General features: G+C 41.6%; 1 protein-coding gene across 2 annotated transcripts in view; it reads left to right on the plus strand.

Moving 5' to 3' along the window:
- LOC307019333 (protein unc-13 homolog A) overlaps positions 1-14,557 on the plus strand; it is a 36,619-nt gene that overhangs the window by 15,585 nt on the left and 6,477 nt on the right. Inside the window, exons 12-36 of one of the 2 annotated variants that reach the window (XM_079650134.1) lie at positions 610-653; positions 1,820-1,898; positions 2,274-2,288; positions 2,389-2,463; positions 2,569-2,788; positions 3,446-3,673; positions 3,884-4,025; positions 4,205-4,374; positions 4,553-4,668; positions 5,260-5,423; positions 5,624-5,777; positions 6,747-6,812; positions 7,038-7,127; positions 7,396-7,530; positions 7,665-7,792; positions 8,865-8,950; positions 9,073-9,199; positions 9,289-9,385; positions 10,805-10,948; positions 11,043-11,120; positions 12,138-12,215; positions 12,296-12,384; positions 12,507-12,650; positions 13,734-13,857; positions 14,423-14,479. In XM_079650134.1, coding sequence (XP_079506260.1) covers positions 610-653; positions 1,820-1,898; positions 2,274-2,288; positions 2,389-2,463; positions 2,569-2,788; positions 3,446-3,673; positions 3,884-4,025; positions 4,205-4,374; positions 4,553-4,668; positions 5,260-5,423; positions 5,624-5,777; positions 6,747-6,812; positions 7,038-7,127; positions 7,396-7,530; positions 7,665-7,792; positions 8,865-8,950; positions 9,073-9,199; positions 9,289-9,385; positions 10,805-10,948; positions 11,043-11,120; positions 12,138-12,215; positions 12,296-12,384; positions 12,507-12,650; positions 13,734-13,857; positions 14,423-14,479 — 2,850 coding nt within the window. Of the gene's footprint in view, positions 1-609; positions 654-1,819; positions 1,899-2,273; positions 2,289-2,388; positions 2,464-2,568; positions 2,789-3,445; positions 3,674-3,883; positions 4,026-4,204; positions 4,375-4,552; positions 4,669-5,259; positions 5,424-5,623; positions 5,778-6,743; positions 6,813-7,037; positions 7,128-7,395; positions 7,531-7,664; positions 7,793-8,864; positions 8,951-9,072; positions 9,200-9,288; positions 9,386-10,804; positions 10,949-11,042; positions 11,121-12,137; positions 12,216-12,295; positions 12,385-12,506; positions 12,651-13,733; positions 13,858-14,422; positions 14,480-14,557 lie in introns of both variants that reach the window. The other variant, XM_079650133.1, reaches the window with a different exon arrangement.

Genomic DNA, 14,557 nt, shown 5'->3' on the forward strand with positions numbered 1-14,557 from the left:
CTCGCATGCACTTTGCTCGGCCATCATTGGAGCATGCTGACGGGTAGGTACAACCTGGTTGGATGCTTGAGAGAAAGAAGGAAATGCGTGGAACAGATGTCTTGTTGAACTCCTCACTGTGAACATGCACTTTCAATATGCTCATTCATTTTCACAACAATTTGATATCTCTATTGCATCTTCAAAGAGCTGCATCAGATTCTCCAATGACATATTAGTTTTCAAAATCCAGGCAAAGCTTTTTGAATAGTTACAAAAGTTGTTTATTATCTCATGACGTGAATATGGTGACATTTATTTAATAACTCTTTTTAGTTTGCATCTATGCTCTCCTTGGCTCACATGTCTTTTTTCAGCATCTTTTCCTGAGGGTACACATTGTGTAAGGCCTCTCACAGATTCTTTGTACGAGTTTTTGTTGACACTTTCGACCTCTGATGCAAAGACACAGACGAGATGGTATTTTGAATAGTCTGATATAAAATTCCATAATCAGAAATCTATTGATGCAGCTACATTCATGCAGTATATGAATGCTAGAAACTGCTGCAGGGCTCTCTTTATGGTTGCTTTTTTCTTTATCTGACATTCCTGCTTTGTCTCCCTCAGGCCAGAGGAGAGACCTCCAGCTCGCTGTGGTTTGGTAAAGGCGGGTGAGTGTCTGCTGCCACTTCTTTTTTTCTCTAACATGAAACAGATTACATATCACATATAAGTCAATCAGTCCATCTGTGTCTCGCTTTTTAGAAAATACTTGATTGCAAAGTTATTTCCATCATCTTCCAGATATTTGGTTACTTCAGGCTTTAATGCATATTCTTTTACTGTTGTACAAGTTAAATTAATAAAATATCAAAATAGAAGACACACAACTCAAACCAGCTAGAACAAACAAACAATCCAACAACAAAGAAAGAAAGGGAGAGGTATAGTGTAGGAGAAGCAGTATTGGGGTTTGAATGTCTTATAACCAATCTTTGACTTTATTGATTTAATGTAAAGTCTATCTTTGGGGTAATTCTTATTTAGCTTATGTATGTGTCCTTCAGGATCAATGTATTTGATGGTTTCCACAACATTGTCTTCCGCTTCATGGCCATCACATGCAAATTATTAATAATATTATCTTTCCAAGTACCAAAAATATATTTTAAAATGCGTAACCTAGTTATGATCAAAAAAGTACTTTCCTCATCTTCTTTCCAAAAGGGTTTGAATAATGTTATAGACATGTAAAGAATGTGTGTGTGTGTACGTTGCCAATTGTTCCCCACATCCTCTCCAGCCTTGCTAAACAAATGAATGAATTAAACTTGATTAAAGTTATGCTCTGATCATTGTGGAAACCTGCCACCAACCGCCCCATTAGATTAAAATGTCCTTCTTTGGTCCGGGAATCCTCCCTTCTATTTCATTCTGATCCACACCCTCCTTCCGCTCATGGCATTTGGCCAGTGAGTATTGAGCGGCAGTGGGCTGCCCTGACTTAGCTGGCAGGTCATTTGTAGATGAGGCAGACCTCAGAGTGGAACTGAGGCTGCATAATAAAGAAGTGCTAAGCTAGCCAAATGGAAACCCAGCAATTAAAACCGTGTGAGTGTGTGAGTGAGTGTCATTCCCACTATTTGAGATGAGGCAGTCTGCGTAATTAAACTCTCCAGTCAAGTCGTTGAATGGAGTAGCAATAGAAACAATCATAGGGATAATTACATCTGCCTCATAGTAACAAAATGTGATTTCATTTAGTTGTTTTATCTACTGTAAATATTACTTTACATATTTATATAAATGTATAATTGTTCATCTATTTCTTATACAGAATGGGAGGCGCACTCTACAGTATTGACAGCATGCCTGACCTTCGCAAGAGGAAAGCCGTTCCTCTTGTCAGAGATCTGGTGAGACTCAGTCATGGACACACACACTAACAAGCAATAATACACAGCGGTATTGCAGGTTGCCTTGGAATCACTTTTGGAGACATTATTGGTCCTCAGTTGAATCTCAGTTCCTCTAAAACCAACATCTCTATTTCTATCTCTTTTGTTTTATAGTAGGTTTATAGCTATAGTACCTTTTCCCGTCTTACGTCAACATGATTTCACTTCTTTGCGTATATGTGGTGGTTACTGTAACTACAGCCATGTGTACATTTAGTTACACTGTCCTACTATCTATGTTAGACACACAATGCATCATATTTGCTTGTAGCGTTTGTCTTATTACATTTCTAAAATATTCTGTTTCTTTTACACTTTTTCATCACTGACCAGATTCATCAGGCAATGGTGAGTGTTTGTTTAAAATATATATATAAATCACTTAATACATTCTAAATCTTAGGTTTACAGTTCATTTAAACTGTTCTGTTTGCCCTCTTGTTTCCAGTCTCTCGTGCAGAACTCTCGTAAGGCAGGAATCACCTCCGCCATGGCCTCCACCACCCTCGGCAATGAAGAGCTGGTGGGTTTCCTCCTCCATCTTCACAACGATTCTGTTCATCGTGTTTTGTTTTTTTACTTGAATCGCTGCTGGTTATCACATTTCTCTCTTCTGTGCCCTTTGCAGAAAAGTCATGTTTATAAAAAGACTCTACAGGCTCTGATCTACCCCATCTCCTCCACTACGCCACACAACTTCGAGGTGTGGACCGCCACCACCCCCACCTACTGCTACGAATGCGAGGGGCTGCTCTGGGGCATCGCGCGACAAGGCATGCGCTGCTCTGAGTGCGGCGTCAAATGCCACGATAAGTGCCAGGATCTGCTCAACGCTGACTGTCTGCAGAGTAAGGACTGAAGCATCTTTGCACACATGCACCAACACACACTTTTTAACATATGCACATTTTTTACTTCAGTATACTCGGCCATCCACACAAATCCCAAGCTAATTTGAGCTCCTCCTCTGTATCCTTCTGCCTGATTGACATCGCATACTCGTCCTCTATCCGCTCTCACATTTTGCCTTCCTCTTCCTTTCTAATTTGTCTCCTGAGTAATGTGCTGTCATACCCCTGCCTCTCTCTGCCTTCTACCCATAGCCTTTGCATCCATACTGCTTTTTGTCATTCAGGCTCCACACGGCGTGACTTATCCAATTCCCATACTGATTTTGGAGTCAATCTATGCAATGCATAATTCATCACTCTGCTGTCTCCAAAGAGTCTCGTGAGATCTTGGAGCCAACAACATCTGTTGGTCCTCCACTCTCTGACTTTCTGCTATTTCCTGACCAGATCAGTGGTTGAGTGGATAACCTTTCCACCATAGTATTGGAAGGTTTGATCCCTGGCCAAGAAATGTCAAAGAATCTCAAAATCGAGTGCCTTAACTTGGCACTCAGCTTTAAGTAGATGCGTTAGTTAGAGCGTAACAGGAGTTAAGCTGCTTGAAAATATTTGACACGTTCTTACATCCTTCTCTTTATTCCTCTGTCCCATCAGGAGCGGCAGAAAAGAGCTCCAAACACGGGGCGGAGGACCGAACCCAGAACATCATCATGGTCCTGAAGGACCGCATGAAGATCAGAGAGAGGAACAAACCAGAGATCTTCGAGCTCATCCTGGAAGTGTTCGCCCTCGACAAAACAACACACGGCGCGCAGATGAAACAAATCAAGCAGAGCGTGCTTGATGGGACGTCCAAATGGTCGGCGAAGATCAGCATCACGGGTGAGTTAAGGGTGTCATACTGTATGCTACACATGTTACATACAGGGCATTCAGGAAAATGTGAGATTGTGGGATATAGCGATAAAACATGCTGCTTGTGGTTGTTTTCTTTTGAAAACAATGATATATAAAAAATGTTTCAAAAACGATAAGTATGAGTCAGACAACTGTATAGGTTTTTGTTGAATGGTTTTGATGTCTTTTCCTCAGTGGCATGTGCTCAGGGCCTGCAGGCTAAAGACAAAACCGGCTCCAGTGACCCTTATGTCACTGTTCAAGTGGGGAAGACCAAGATTAGAACCAAGACCATCTACGGAAACCTCAACCCCGTCTGGGAAGAAAACTTCCACTTGTGAGTACAGTCAAATGCTGACACTTCATTTGGTGTATTATGATAATAGCATAAAGTGCGCCATGCTCTTATTCAAGGTTATATCTTAGCAAATGTGTAAGAGACTCTTTTTTTGTCCATGTTTTTATTGCCATTGTTGACTTCCTCTTTTTTGCCCCTAAAAACTCTGCCTCATCCAGTGAATGCCACAACTCGTCGGACCGCATCAAGGTTCGCGTGTGGGACGAGGATGACGACATCAAGTCTCGTGTAAAACAGAGGTTCAAACGTGAGAGCGATGACTTCCTGGGCCAAACCATCATCGAAGTGCGGACTCTGAGCGGGGAGATGGACGTTTGGTACAACCTGGGTGAGTTTTCGAGAAAGATAAGAGAAAAGACTGCCGGGAATTAGAGACGGATGAGAGGAGCAGCAAGTGGAGCGTAGATAACAGAACAAGGAGCAGATCATTGAAGTGCTTGTCTCTTGTAGATGGAACAGAGATCATCCAACTAAGGAAGCATGTATGTCTTACTTTGATTTGACAGACAAGAGAACGGATAAGTCTGCCGTGTCAGGAGCCATCCGGATGCACATAAGTGTGGAGATCAAAGGAGAGGAGACGGTGTCCCCTTACCACGTCCAGTACACCTGTCTACACGAGGTCGGTCTCCTAAAGGAGTTCTGGTTATTTGCAGTTGAAATAAAACCTGAATTATGCAGCAGCAACCTTTAGAGTTAATGAGTTACAGTCAAATAATTCTGCCTTCCAGATTAACACAACTAATCACTTTGTGAATGTATGTTTCTGCTGTAATACCCAGGGGAATTGCGCTTTTTTTATATAGATAAAACATTGCCAACATGACGTTTATCCTTACAGTTGACTTCATTTGTAATTGTCAGAAATTATTGATCAATGTACACCACTATAGGATAGAAGGAGATGAGTTACAACCCTGACTTTAATGAAGAACTGGAAAACGGCATTAGCCTCACCTTTTTTTTTCCAGACTGTTATTTTGTATTTATTGTTACCAGACGCAAAACAAACACCAAACATAACACAATAACAATATTCAATTCCCACTAGGAAGCAAATCATCAACAATCTCCACACAAGTAAAGACAGACAGTTCAAGTTTTCAAAACGTTTAGACGCGTACCAAAACTGTCTCTCTCTGTCTTTCAGATGTATTTTTTTTTTACAATGTGCATTTGTTTTTTAAATTTCCTGTCCCTTGCCTTTGTTCAGCATCTGTTCCAGTACACCACGGAGGAGCAGAATGGCGGCGTGGTAAAGATCCCTGACGCCAAAGGGGACGATGCGTGGAAGGTGTATTTTGAGGAGACGGCGCAGGAGATCGTGGACGAGTTTGCCATGAGATACGGAGTAGAGTCCATCTACCAGGCCATGACGTACGTGCCTCAAGCATTACTCTGAATCTGAACCTACAAATTACATAAGATCAAATCCTTATTCTGAAGAATTGGTTTATTCACTTATTTGTATATAGTTTCATAATGCATACATATAGGTTATACTTGTTGATTATAAAGAGCATTTCCTTTTTGCCACTCCCCCCCCCCCCCCCCCCCCCCCCCCCCCCCCCCCACAGCCACTTCGCCTGCTTGTCCTCCAAGTACATGTGTCCCGGAGTGCCAGCAGTGATGAGCACTCTGCTTGCCAACATCAACGCTTACTACGCCCACACCACCCAGTCCTCCAACAATGTTTCCGCCTCGGACAGATTTGCTGCATCAAACTTTGGCGTGAGTCACTTCTTCATAAATGTCACTATACTAGCTATAACTAAAGAGATGGTTTACTTTTACCTTTAAGGAGAAGCTCGGACAGAGAAGGTCAACTTTAGAAATTAAATGAGGATTTTCTGAATGTGTCAAAGAGGCACAAACTCTCTGGAAGGAGTTTGGATGAAAGTATTTGTATTTGTTTCTTTATTACATCAAATAAGAAAAAACACTTTGCTGGCGGAGATGCCAAATGTTGGAAACAGTGTAGGTTTCGGGGAAGCCGATCCCTGGGGCACATTTTGGAAGTGATGAGTGATAAGACTTTTCTTGGCAGAGTTTCAAAAAGGACTAAAAGGCAAACTGCCCTATCCATTTTCCCAAATGATTTAAAGGAAATGTTGATTTTGAGTCATGTTCTGTTGTGAAAAAGATACGTTTGTGAAATGAAAGGAACTCATGGTCATATTTTGTGGAGGTATTAGATTCATTACTTTGTACATTTAGTTTTATTTATTTAATTTATTTAATTTATTTAATTTATTTAATTTATTTAATTTATTTTATTTATTTTATTTATTTTATTTATTTTATTTACGAATATCTTCAATCATTTGTATTCTTGTAACTCTGTATTCTCCCCCTGAAGTATTTGTTATTGCTCATGAATGCACACTTTACCACTCAAAATGTACAAAGTAAATTCTTACATTTAAAAAAACAATTGTGTGGCAGAGAAAATAAAACAGCTACAAAGTCATGTAATGTAGAACTGCTGTCCCTAAAAAAGCAAATGAGTAACTCTTGGTCCCCCTGGGCTGTAGATGAAAGTCTGCTTAACGTGACGTTGCCTACTTATCCGGACGTCCAATCAGCTGAGCCTCGTCAGTTTTGGCCTCGGGTTTGTTTAGTTAAATGGTAACAAGTGATCTTTCAGCAGTGGCGTTGATTCTGAGTCTGTTCTGTTTTTTTGTCTGTCCTGTTTAGAAGGAGAGGTTTGTCAAACTGCTGGATCAGCTGCACAACTCCTTGAGGATCGACCTCTCCATGTACCGGGTACTGACTGCTTCTTTCTCTCATGACAAATACAAAACACATTGTATCTTCATTTCTTGATGCTACAATCCCTGCCTGTTTATGCTGTTTCTGTGTGGACATCTATGAGATTGTCTATGCTCTCGTGTGGCCACTCCTAATATGTATTCCCTTCATCTTACTACCTGAAGAAAGGGAATCCTTAAGTGAACATGTTCATAATTATAATGTTGAATGTGCTTTTAGAATAACTTCCCTGCCAGCAGTCCTGAAAGACTACAAGACCTCAAGTCTACAGTGGATCTGTTGACCAGCATCACATTCTTCAGGATGAAGGTAAGGATGACTGAAAGATGGATCATTTATTTCCGTTCACATTAACACTAAACTCCAAAAAACAAACATGGAACACTTTTCCAGTACTTCCTGAAAAGTGCCCTGAGGCTTCAACTGAGACTCATCTTCACATTTCCCTATCCAAAGTGAAGCTATTATCATGGGACAGGGTGTGTCAGCTTGGCTTGGTCAGGCTGTTAAATCATTTTAGTTTGACTTTTTAAGATCAGTGTGTGTATTCAACCATATGTGTAACATTTGTGTTCAGGTCCAGGAGTTGCAGAGTCCACCCAGAGCGAGCCAGGTGGTGAAGGACTGTGTGAAAGCCTGTCTCAACTCCACCTATGAGTACATCTTCAACAACTGCCACGACCTTTACAACAGGGAATATCAGACGGACCCTGTAAGTCTGTGTGTATGAAGCAGAGATACTGTGTATGTGTGCTGGCGAGTGATACCACCAAGTTTTTTCTCACTGCAAGAAATTCTTGATGGATGCCTTTGTTACGCTAACCATAATCTCTTCTCTGTCTCCAGTCGAAGGCAGTCCCTCCAGATGAGCAGGGTCCCAGCACCAAAAATCTGGACTTCTGGTCCAAACTCATCACCCTCATCGTCTCCATCATAGAGGAGGACAAAAACTCCTACACTCATTGCCTTAATCAGTGAGTCTCATATCATCGGCCTTATTAGTCACATTTTGCATGCATCTAACAGCACGTTTAGAAAAAGATCAAGACTTTTTGAGCAGCTGTAGGGGATTCATTTAGTAATAGAATAAGAGGAGGGAAGAGAAAACAAGCCAAGCAGTCAAAAAAGCTGCCTTGTACTTACTATAGCTTAGAACAGGGGTGTCCACACTTTTTTCACCGAGGGCGGGGCCCCTCACTAGAGGTGAGGTATACTGCCTCATAAGTTCAGTTATAAGTTGGAAAAATCAATCCAATGTAGGCAAATTATTCTTGATACTTGAAAATGCTGTTAGAAAAAAATGGCCTACATGACAGCTCTCCATAGGGTTTCATTCATTGTGTTAGCAGCTCATCTCATAAAGCAGGAGCCTCAGATCGGTTATAATAAGAGGAAATATGAAGGGTTTATTTCAAGGTTGTTAAGAAAATAATTTGTTGGGCTTTTTTCTGATCAACTTAGATTTATTAGAAAATGTTGAATTGACTGCATTCATTTGAAATTTGGGCTTATTAACACATGAATACTGTGTAATGTATTTGAACATATATTTAAGAAGCACAATATAAGACAAGCAGACGTTTATTATACTTAAGTCATTATGCTTTTTGATTTGCTGAGGGCCTATTCAAGTTGGTCCGCGGGCTGCATTTTGCCCCCGGGCCGTAGTTTGGACACCCCTGGCTTAGAATATCAAAATTTTTAAAAACCGAGCCTCTAACTGTATCAACAATGTATTTTTAATCATAAGCATATTTGCACTTACAATTCGCACTTACGGCAAAGGCTGTGTCATCAGAGTAGTCATTCCTGTAGAACAAACACTTGATTGGGTGGGGTTAGTTTGGATTTGGATCTAATACTTCTATGAATTTAGATAAACTCAAGGCTGGTTTGAGGGTCAGTGAGGATAAAAGTGTCTAAAATAAAGAATACAGATGAAACACTAATGGAGTTACATAATAAAACTGGGTTCTCTTGTTAAATAATAGAGTAGCATTGCTGGATACAGAGGGGTGATTTAAGCATGAGTACTGCCTCTCACAGGTTTCCCCAGGAACTGAACGTGGGCAAGATCAGCGCCGAGGTCATGTGGAATATGTTTGCACAAGATATGAAATACGCCATGGAGGGTAGGTGTTTGTGTGTGTTGTCGTGGGGGGTCAACGGTCATTTGTTTGTGTCTGTATATAAAGTTTATATGGAGAAACAGTGGTGACGTGGGACTAATTCTTTCTTTCTCTTTGACACTCAGAGCATGAGAAGAACCGCCTGTGTAAAAGCGCAGATTATATGAACTTGCACTTCAAGGTGAAATGGCTCTACAATGAGTACTGCAAAGAGCTGCACACTTTCCAGAAGCACGTACCTGAGTATCCAGCGTAAGTGTCTTATAAACAGCATCCACACCCTGCCTTTCACACCGTGGGACAGACACTCATGCTGCCTCTGCTCGTTCCTTCCTCTGCAGCTGGTTTGAACCGTTTGTCGTCATGTGGTTGGACGAGAACGAAGAAGTGTCAAGAGATTTCCTGCACGGAGCTCTGGAGAGGGACAAGAAAGACGGGGTAAATGCTTTCATCCGCATCCTTCATATTTCAAATGCTGACATACTAGAATAAGCAATTAACAGGGGTCGTCACAAAAGAAAGAAATAGTTGGTTGCTTGCATTTTTGCGAGTGCTTTAAAACACAACCTCTAGATATAAGACCACACCCAACAACGCCTTATTGTTAAATCTTTAGTTAGTTTGAATGCCCTGTTTAAGGTTTTCTAACCTAATCCCTAGTTAAAGGCTACTTTTACATTTTTGGAAACACTTTTATTCGTCTCAAAAAGCTAAGAATGATACCACTCACGCATCTGTACAGTATGAAGCTTGCTTCGGCATCTGACTAACCAGAAGGAAAGCGATATCAATCTTACTGACATAGTGGCCATCTTTGTTATGTCTTAACTTTTCCTTTAACTAATAATATTGGCTTTTTACATCAAAGTGTGCAGAGAAAGAGGAATCTCCATGTTATTCACACTCTCAATCACACACACACACACACACACACACACACACACACACACACACACACACACACACACACACACACACACACACACACACACACACACACACACACACACACACACACACACACACGACCAATTGCCATGCAGCTTGAGGGATGTTGCCGCCCACCCAAAAAATGAAGTGAAAAGAGATTTTTCTTGAAAGGAAAGAAACACCTCGTCATGCGAAACTAATGTTTGACTTAAATTCAACAATGAAATTCTGCTGAGACGGTAAGAAAATAAAGTATTGGAGCCTAAACTTGACCCTCCTACCTGCAGCTTCCCCCCAAAAAATGTATTCATGTATTTCTCATGAAAATTCAGGCAGACTGCACCATCTCTCCCGACTCAGCACATTCAAGGCTGAGAAGAGCGGCTTGAAGGCCTCAAGGCAATCAATAATGACTCGATACCAAAGGCAAATGGAAAAAAAAACTTTACCTCGGAGAAATGCAGATGCTCCACACTGGGTCTCATTGCCTCTACATATCCACACAGAAAGAAGGTCGATGCGAGCAGCTGAACATCCTCTCAGCTCATATGTCAGCACTCCTTTGGGTCCAATTACTGTCGCCAGAGGCAGCTTCTGCATTCCTGTGTCAGCGAAAAACAGCGGTCCCCCAGCCGCTTCACATATCATAACACTATTCACTAATGGCCGCCTGTTAATGAGGGCCCTGCTCCTCATCACAACCCTGTGATCACCTCCATTGCTTTCAGAGAAAATCACCTCACAAATCTTTTGATCACGTGCAGCTGGAGAGGGGTCAGCTTCATTGTCTGATCATCTCCCACGGGTGTCCCTCAGGGGAATTCAACCCCTTACCTCCAGTGTTAGACGTGCTCAGATTACTTGCAGCATCAGCACCACATAACAGCTCCTAACACCCCCCCCCCCCCCTTTCTTCTCGCTCTGCAGTTCCAGGTCACATCGGAGCACGCTTTGTTCTCCTGCTCGGTGGTGGACGTGTTCTCTCAGCTAAATCAGAGTTTTGAAATCATTCGCAAGCTGGAGTGTCCCGACCCTCAGATTGTTGGCAACTACATGAAGAGATTCGCCAAGGTGACTTTCACCTGTTCACACTCTCACAGAATGTCTGAGTATTTTCTTCACTCTAAGTTTGCCCTCATGCCATTATGTTGTGTCCTTTTCTTAGACCATTGGCAATGTCCTGCTGTCTTATGCTGACATCATCGAAAAGGACTTCCACAATCATGTCAAAAAGGAGAAAGTGGTAGGTGTTAGAGATGTTGTAAGGCAAGAAACACAGTTCATGCCATGTTAAATGTTGACATGTGGGGCTTTTTGTCAACCTAAAAGAAGTTGAAATGAGATCATGTCTCATGTGCTCAATTAAACATAACATTTCAGAAATGTGTAAAGCCATACTCTTATTGTTATAAATGAACCGGGGAAGTTTCATGGTGATATCTATTAGTCAAAAAGATGTATCATATTCATTTGAAGTGTATGGTCAATTGGTTTGAATTTTAAAATGCTTTAAAAGGCTTGTTTTTCTCATACTTCTCCTTATGTAGCACATTTTATTCCTGTCTATATTCTGCAGGCAATCGTAGCCAGATTCATATGGTTTAATTCCTAGGAACATGGCAACAATGAATTTCATGTGGCTTTAACAGTATTTTTTTATTTATAGAGGGATAAAAAATATATATAATCCTAAATGCCCCTATAACCAGATTTATATACGCCAGAAATGTATGCAGATTTGCACATTTTAATAGCATATGTATGTTTTTGAAATGGATCTCCTAACTAAAATCTTTATATTTTCTTTGATTCGATGACGGTGTGTAGAAAGTTTGGCACAACACACTAACAGATGGATATATTTGTGAGAGCTGTGACTGATTTAATGGTTTAACTTGAGCTCCATCAAGAGAGCGCATTAGTGTATGTGGTCAGGATTGTTTTAGCACAGTAAACTGCTCTTCAGTGTTAGAGCCATTCCCAGTGTTTCCACGTGAATTAGAGTTGAGTAATTAGCTGAATGTGGTGTAACCTCGGGGAAAGTGGGCAGCTCTCCCAGAGGGACGAGGGTCCCGAGGAGGAGTAATTACTGATATCTCCTGCTCCTCCTGCCCTGCATCACCAAGGCTTCTTTTCGCCAAAGAAGCAATACAAAAAGTTAGGAGGACTAACCCTGATTGATTACGATAAAACGCTGGGAGCAGACGGAGGAAGGGAGAGTGAAGTGTGATCGTAATGATTGTTCTCTTTCCCCCCTCAGCCGTGTATCATCATCAATAACATCCAGCAGCTCAGAGTTCAGTTGGAGAAGATGTTTGAGGCCATGGGGGGCAAAGATGTGAGTTTCCATACATGCTCTTATTGTTGGGATTGTGTGTCTGTGATATGACTCTAATCATCCCATTTGTCTTTTTACAGCTCAATTTAGATGCTAGTGACTTCCTCAAGGAGCTGCAGAACAAACTGAACAGCGTCATGGACGACCTCAGCCGCATCTTTGCTGTCAGGTGTGTGTTTGATCCAAACTGAGAGATGCTGGGCCAGTTTCTCCTGCTGATTTCACAGTCTGTTTACATGTTGTTGTTGTTGTTGTTGTTGTTGTTGTTGTTGTTGTTGTTTGGTGATGCAGTTTCCAGCCCCAGATCGAGGACAACGTCAGGCAGATGGGAGATATCCTCGCCCAGGTCAAAGGTCAGACGGTCCCGGCCAATGGCAGCGTGGTTCAGGATGCCGACAACGTCCTGCAGCCCATCATGGACTTCCTGGACATCAAGTAAGTGCGGCTGGATATTACAAATCAATGCGGCTGAAGAATTGAGCTGAATGTGTCTCAGGCAATAAAGGATTCTTCAAATAATATCACATTTCCATGGAGATAATGACTTAAAGGAGAGGTGTCATGGCCATTTCCACTGATCATAATTCCATTGTTGAGGTATAGTAAAATAGAAAAATACTGTGCAACTTTCCAAACTCACATTGGTTTCGCATACAGCATCTCTGTAAAGTATGTGTATTCAGCAGTATTCCCCCCCCCCCCCCCTCCCCTGTGATTTCCTTGTCTAGCGATACACAGCCAAACACAGCCAAACTCAACCTGAACACACACAAAGTCACAGCCGCCGAAATAAAAACAATAAGTGTGGCTTGATATTGAGTAAGAAAAAGGTTTATAGGTTGATAAACGCTGTGAAAATGGGTCTCCAGAGAGAATGTAGCGCGATCCCAACTGTCTGTTATCAGCCTGCAGCACGGAGCAGAAATCAGCAGGGCTGCCTGCACTGAGTGTGTGTGTGGATTGGTCAATTTGGACCAATCAGCGGGGGCTTAACGTAACTTACGAAAGCACGTACCCGGAAGAATCAAATGACGATGACGTCATGATGACGTTTCACCAACGAGGCGTTTTGGGGAGGTATTTTCTGTGTTAGAGTTTTACTCGCTACAGGGTGTACTTTGAGGGTTTTGACTCTGCAGACCGTTTACATGCAGAAAAACCTTCATAACACACAAGGGGACGGGTAATAACCGGAAAAGCATGACATGTGACCTTTGAACCTTTTAAAACCCAGTTCTTGAATGGTTACAAGAATATATTGAATGCCGTTTTGTTACAAAGACAGCATTGGATTTGAAGAAGATAAAATGATTTTCTCCAACTCAGCAACTGAAAAAAGGTGTTTTAGAAACTGAAACTATTTTCTTTTTAAACAAGTCTCGCAAGTGAGCTATTGTCTGTAACTATGGGAATGTTTCCATGGCCTCAACATACACACACTCCAAAAACAAATGGAAATGTGTGTGTCAGTTCTGCCCTCATGTCTGGCAGCTGAGAGATTGTGTTTCTGTGTTTCAGCCTGTCGCTGTTCGCTAAGATCTGCGAGAAGACCGTCCTGAAGAGAGTGCTGAAGGAGCTTTGGAAACTGGTGATGAACACAATGGAAAAAACAATTGTGCTTCCAACTCTCACTGACACGACGGTGTGTAATACATTAAGACATCCACTCTTCTTTTTTCTCCTTTTTCTTCTTCTCTGCTTCTGAATTTCCATGCTTTTCATTGCTTTGTTCCATTTTAATGTACCCATCGCTCCTGCCATTAACACCATTCTTTCTCCCTTCCTTCCTTTCTTAGGTCATTGTAAGTATGTGTATGTTGCCCTCTGTTAGCATGAGTCTTAACACCACCCTCTGCAGTCTTAAGTTCTCCTTCTCTGTGGATAGCAGTGCATCCAACCTGAATTTAAATGGCAGCACACATCACCAGAGGCATAATGACCCCATGATTCCACACCATGGCACTAAAGCCTATATTGTTTTTCAAGATGACGTTTCTTTTCATTCTGAATGTTTACTCAAAATATAGATAGATTAGTTGACCTTTGTAGTTTGACCCAATTCCACCTCACTCTTCAAACCCTTGTTTCTGCAGCTGTCTGTCCTCACTAAACCTCTTGAACTCACCTCTCACTCAACATATGCATATCTCTAAAACACCACCTTTTAGGTTTCTTCACTCACCTGTCTGTCCGTCTCTCAACCACAGGGCACTCAGATGATCTTTAACGCTGCTAAGGAGCTGGGTCAGCTTTCCAAACTCAAGGTGATAAAAACAGAACGCTGCAAACAAAGCAAATGTACTAAGAAATATCTACTAAATTTTAGTAAAGCAAAAGACTGA

Source organism: Notothenia rossii, assembly GCF_949606895.1.
Source record: "Notothenia rossii genome assembly, chromosome: 9".
NCBI lineage: Eukaryota > Metazoa > Chordata > Actinopteri > Perciformes > Nototheniidae > Notothenia > Notothenia rossii.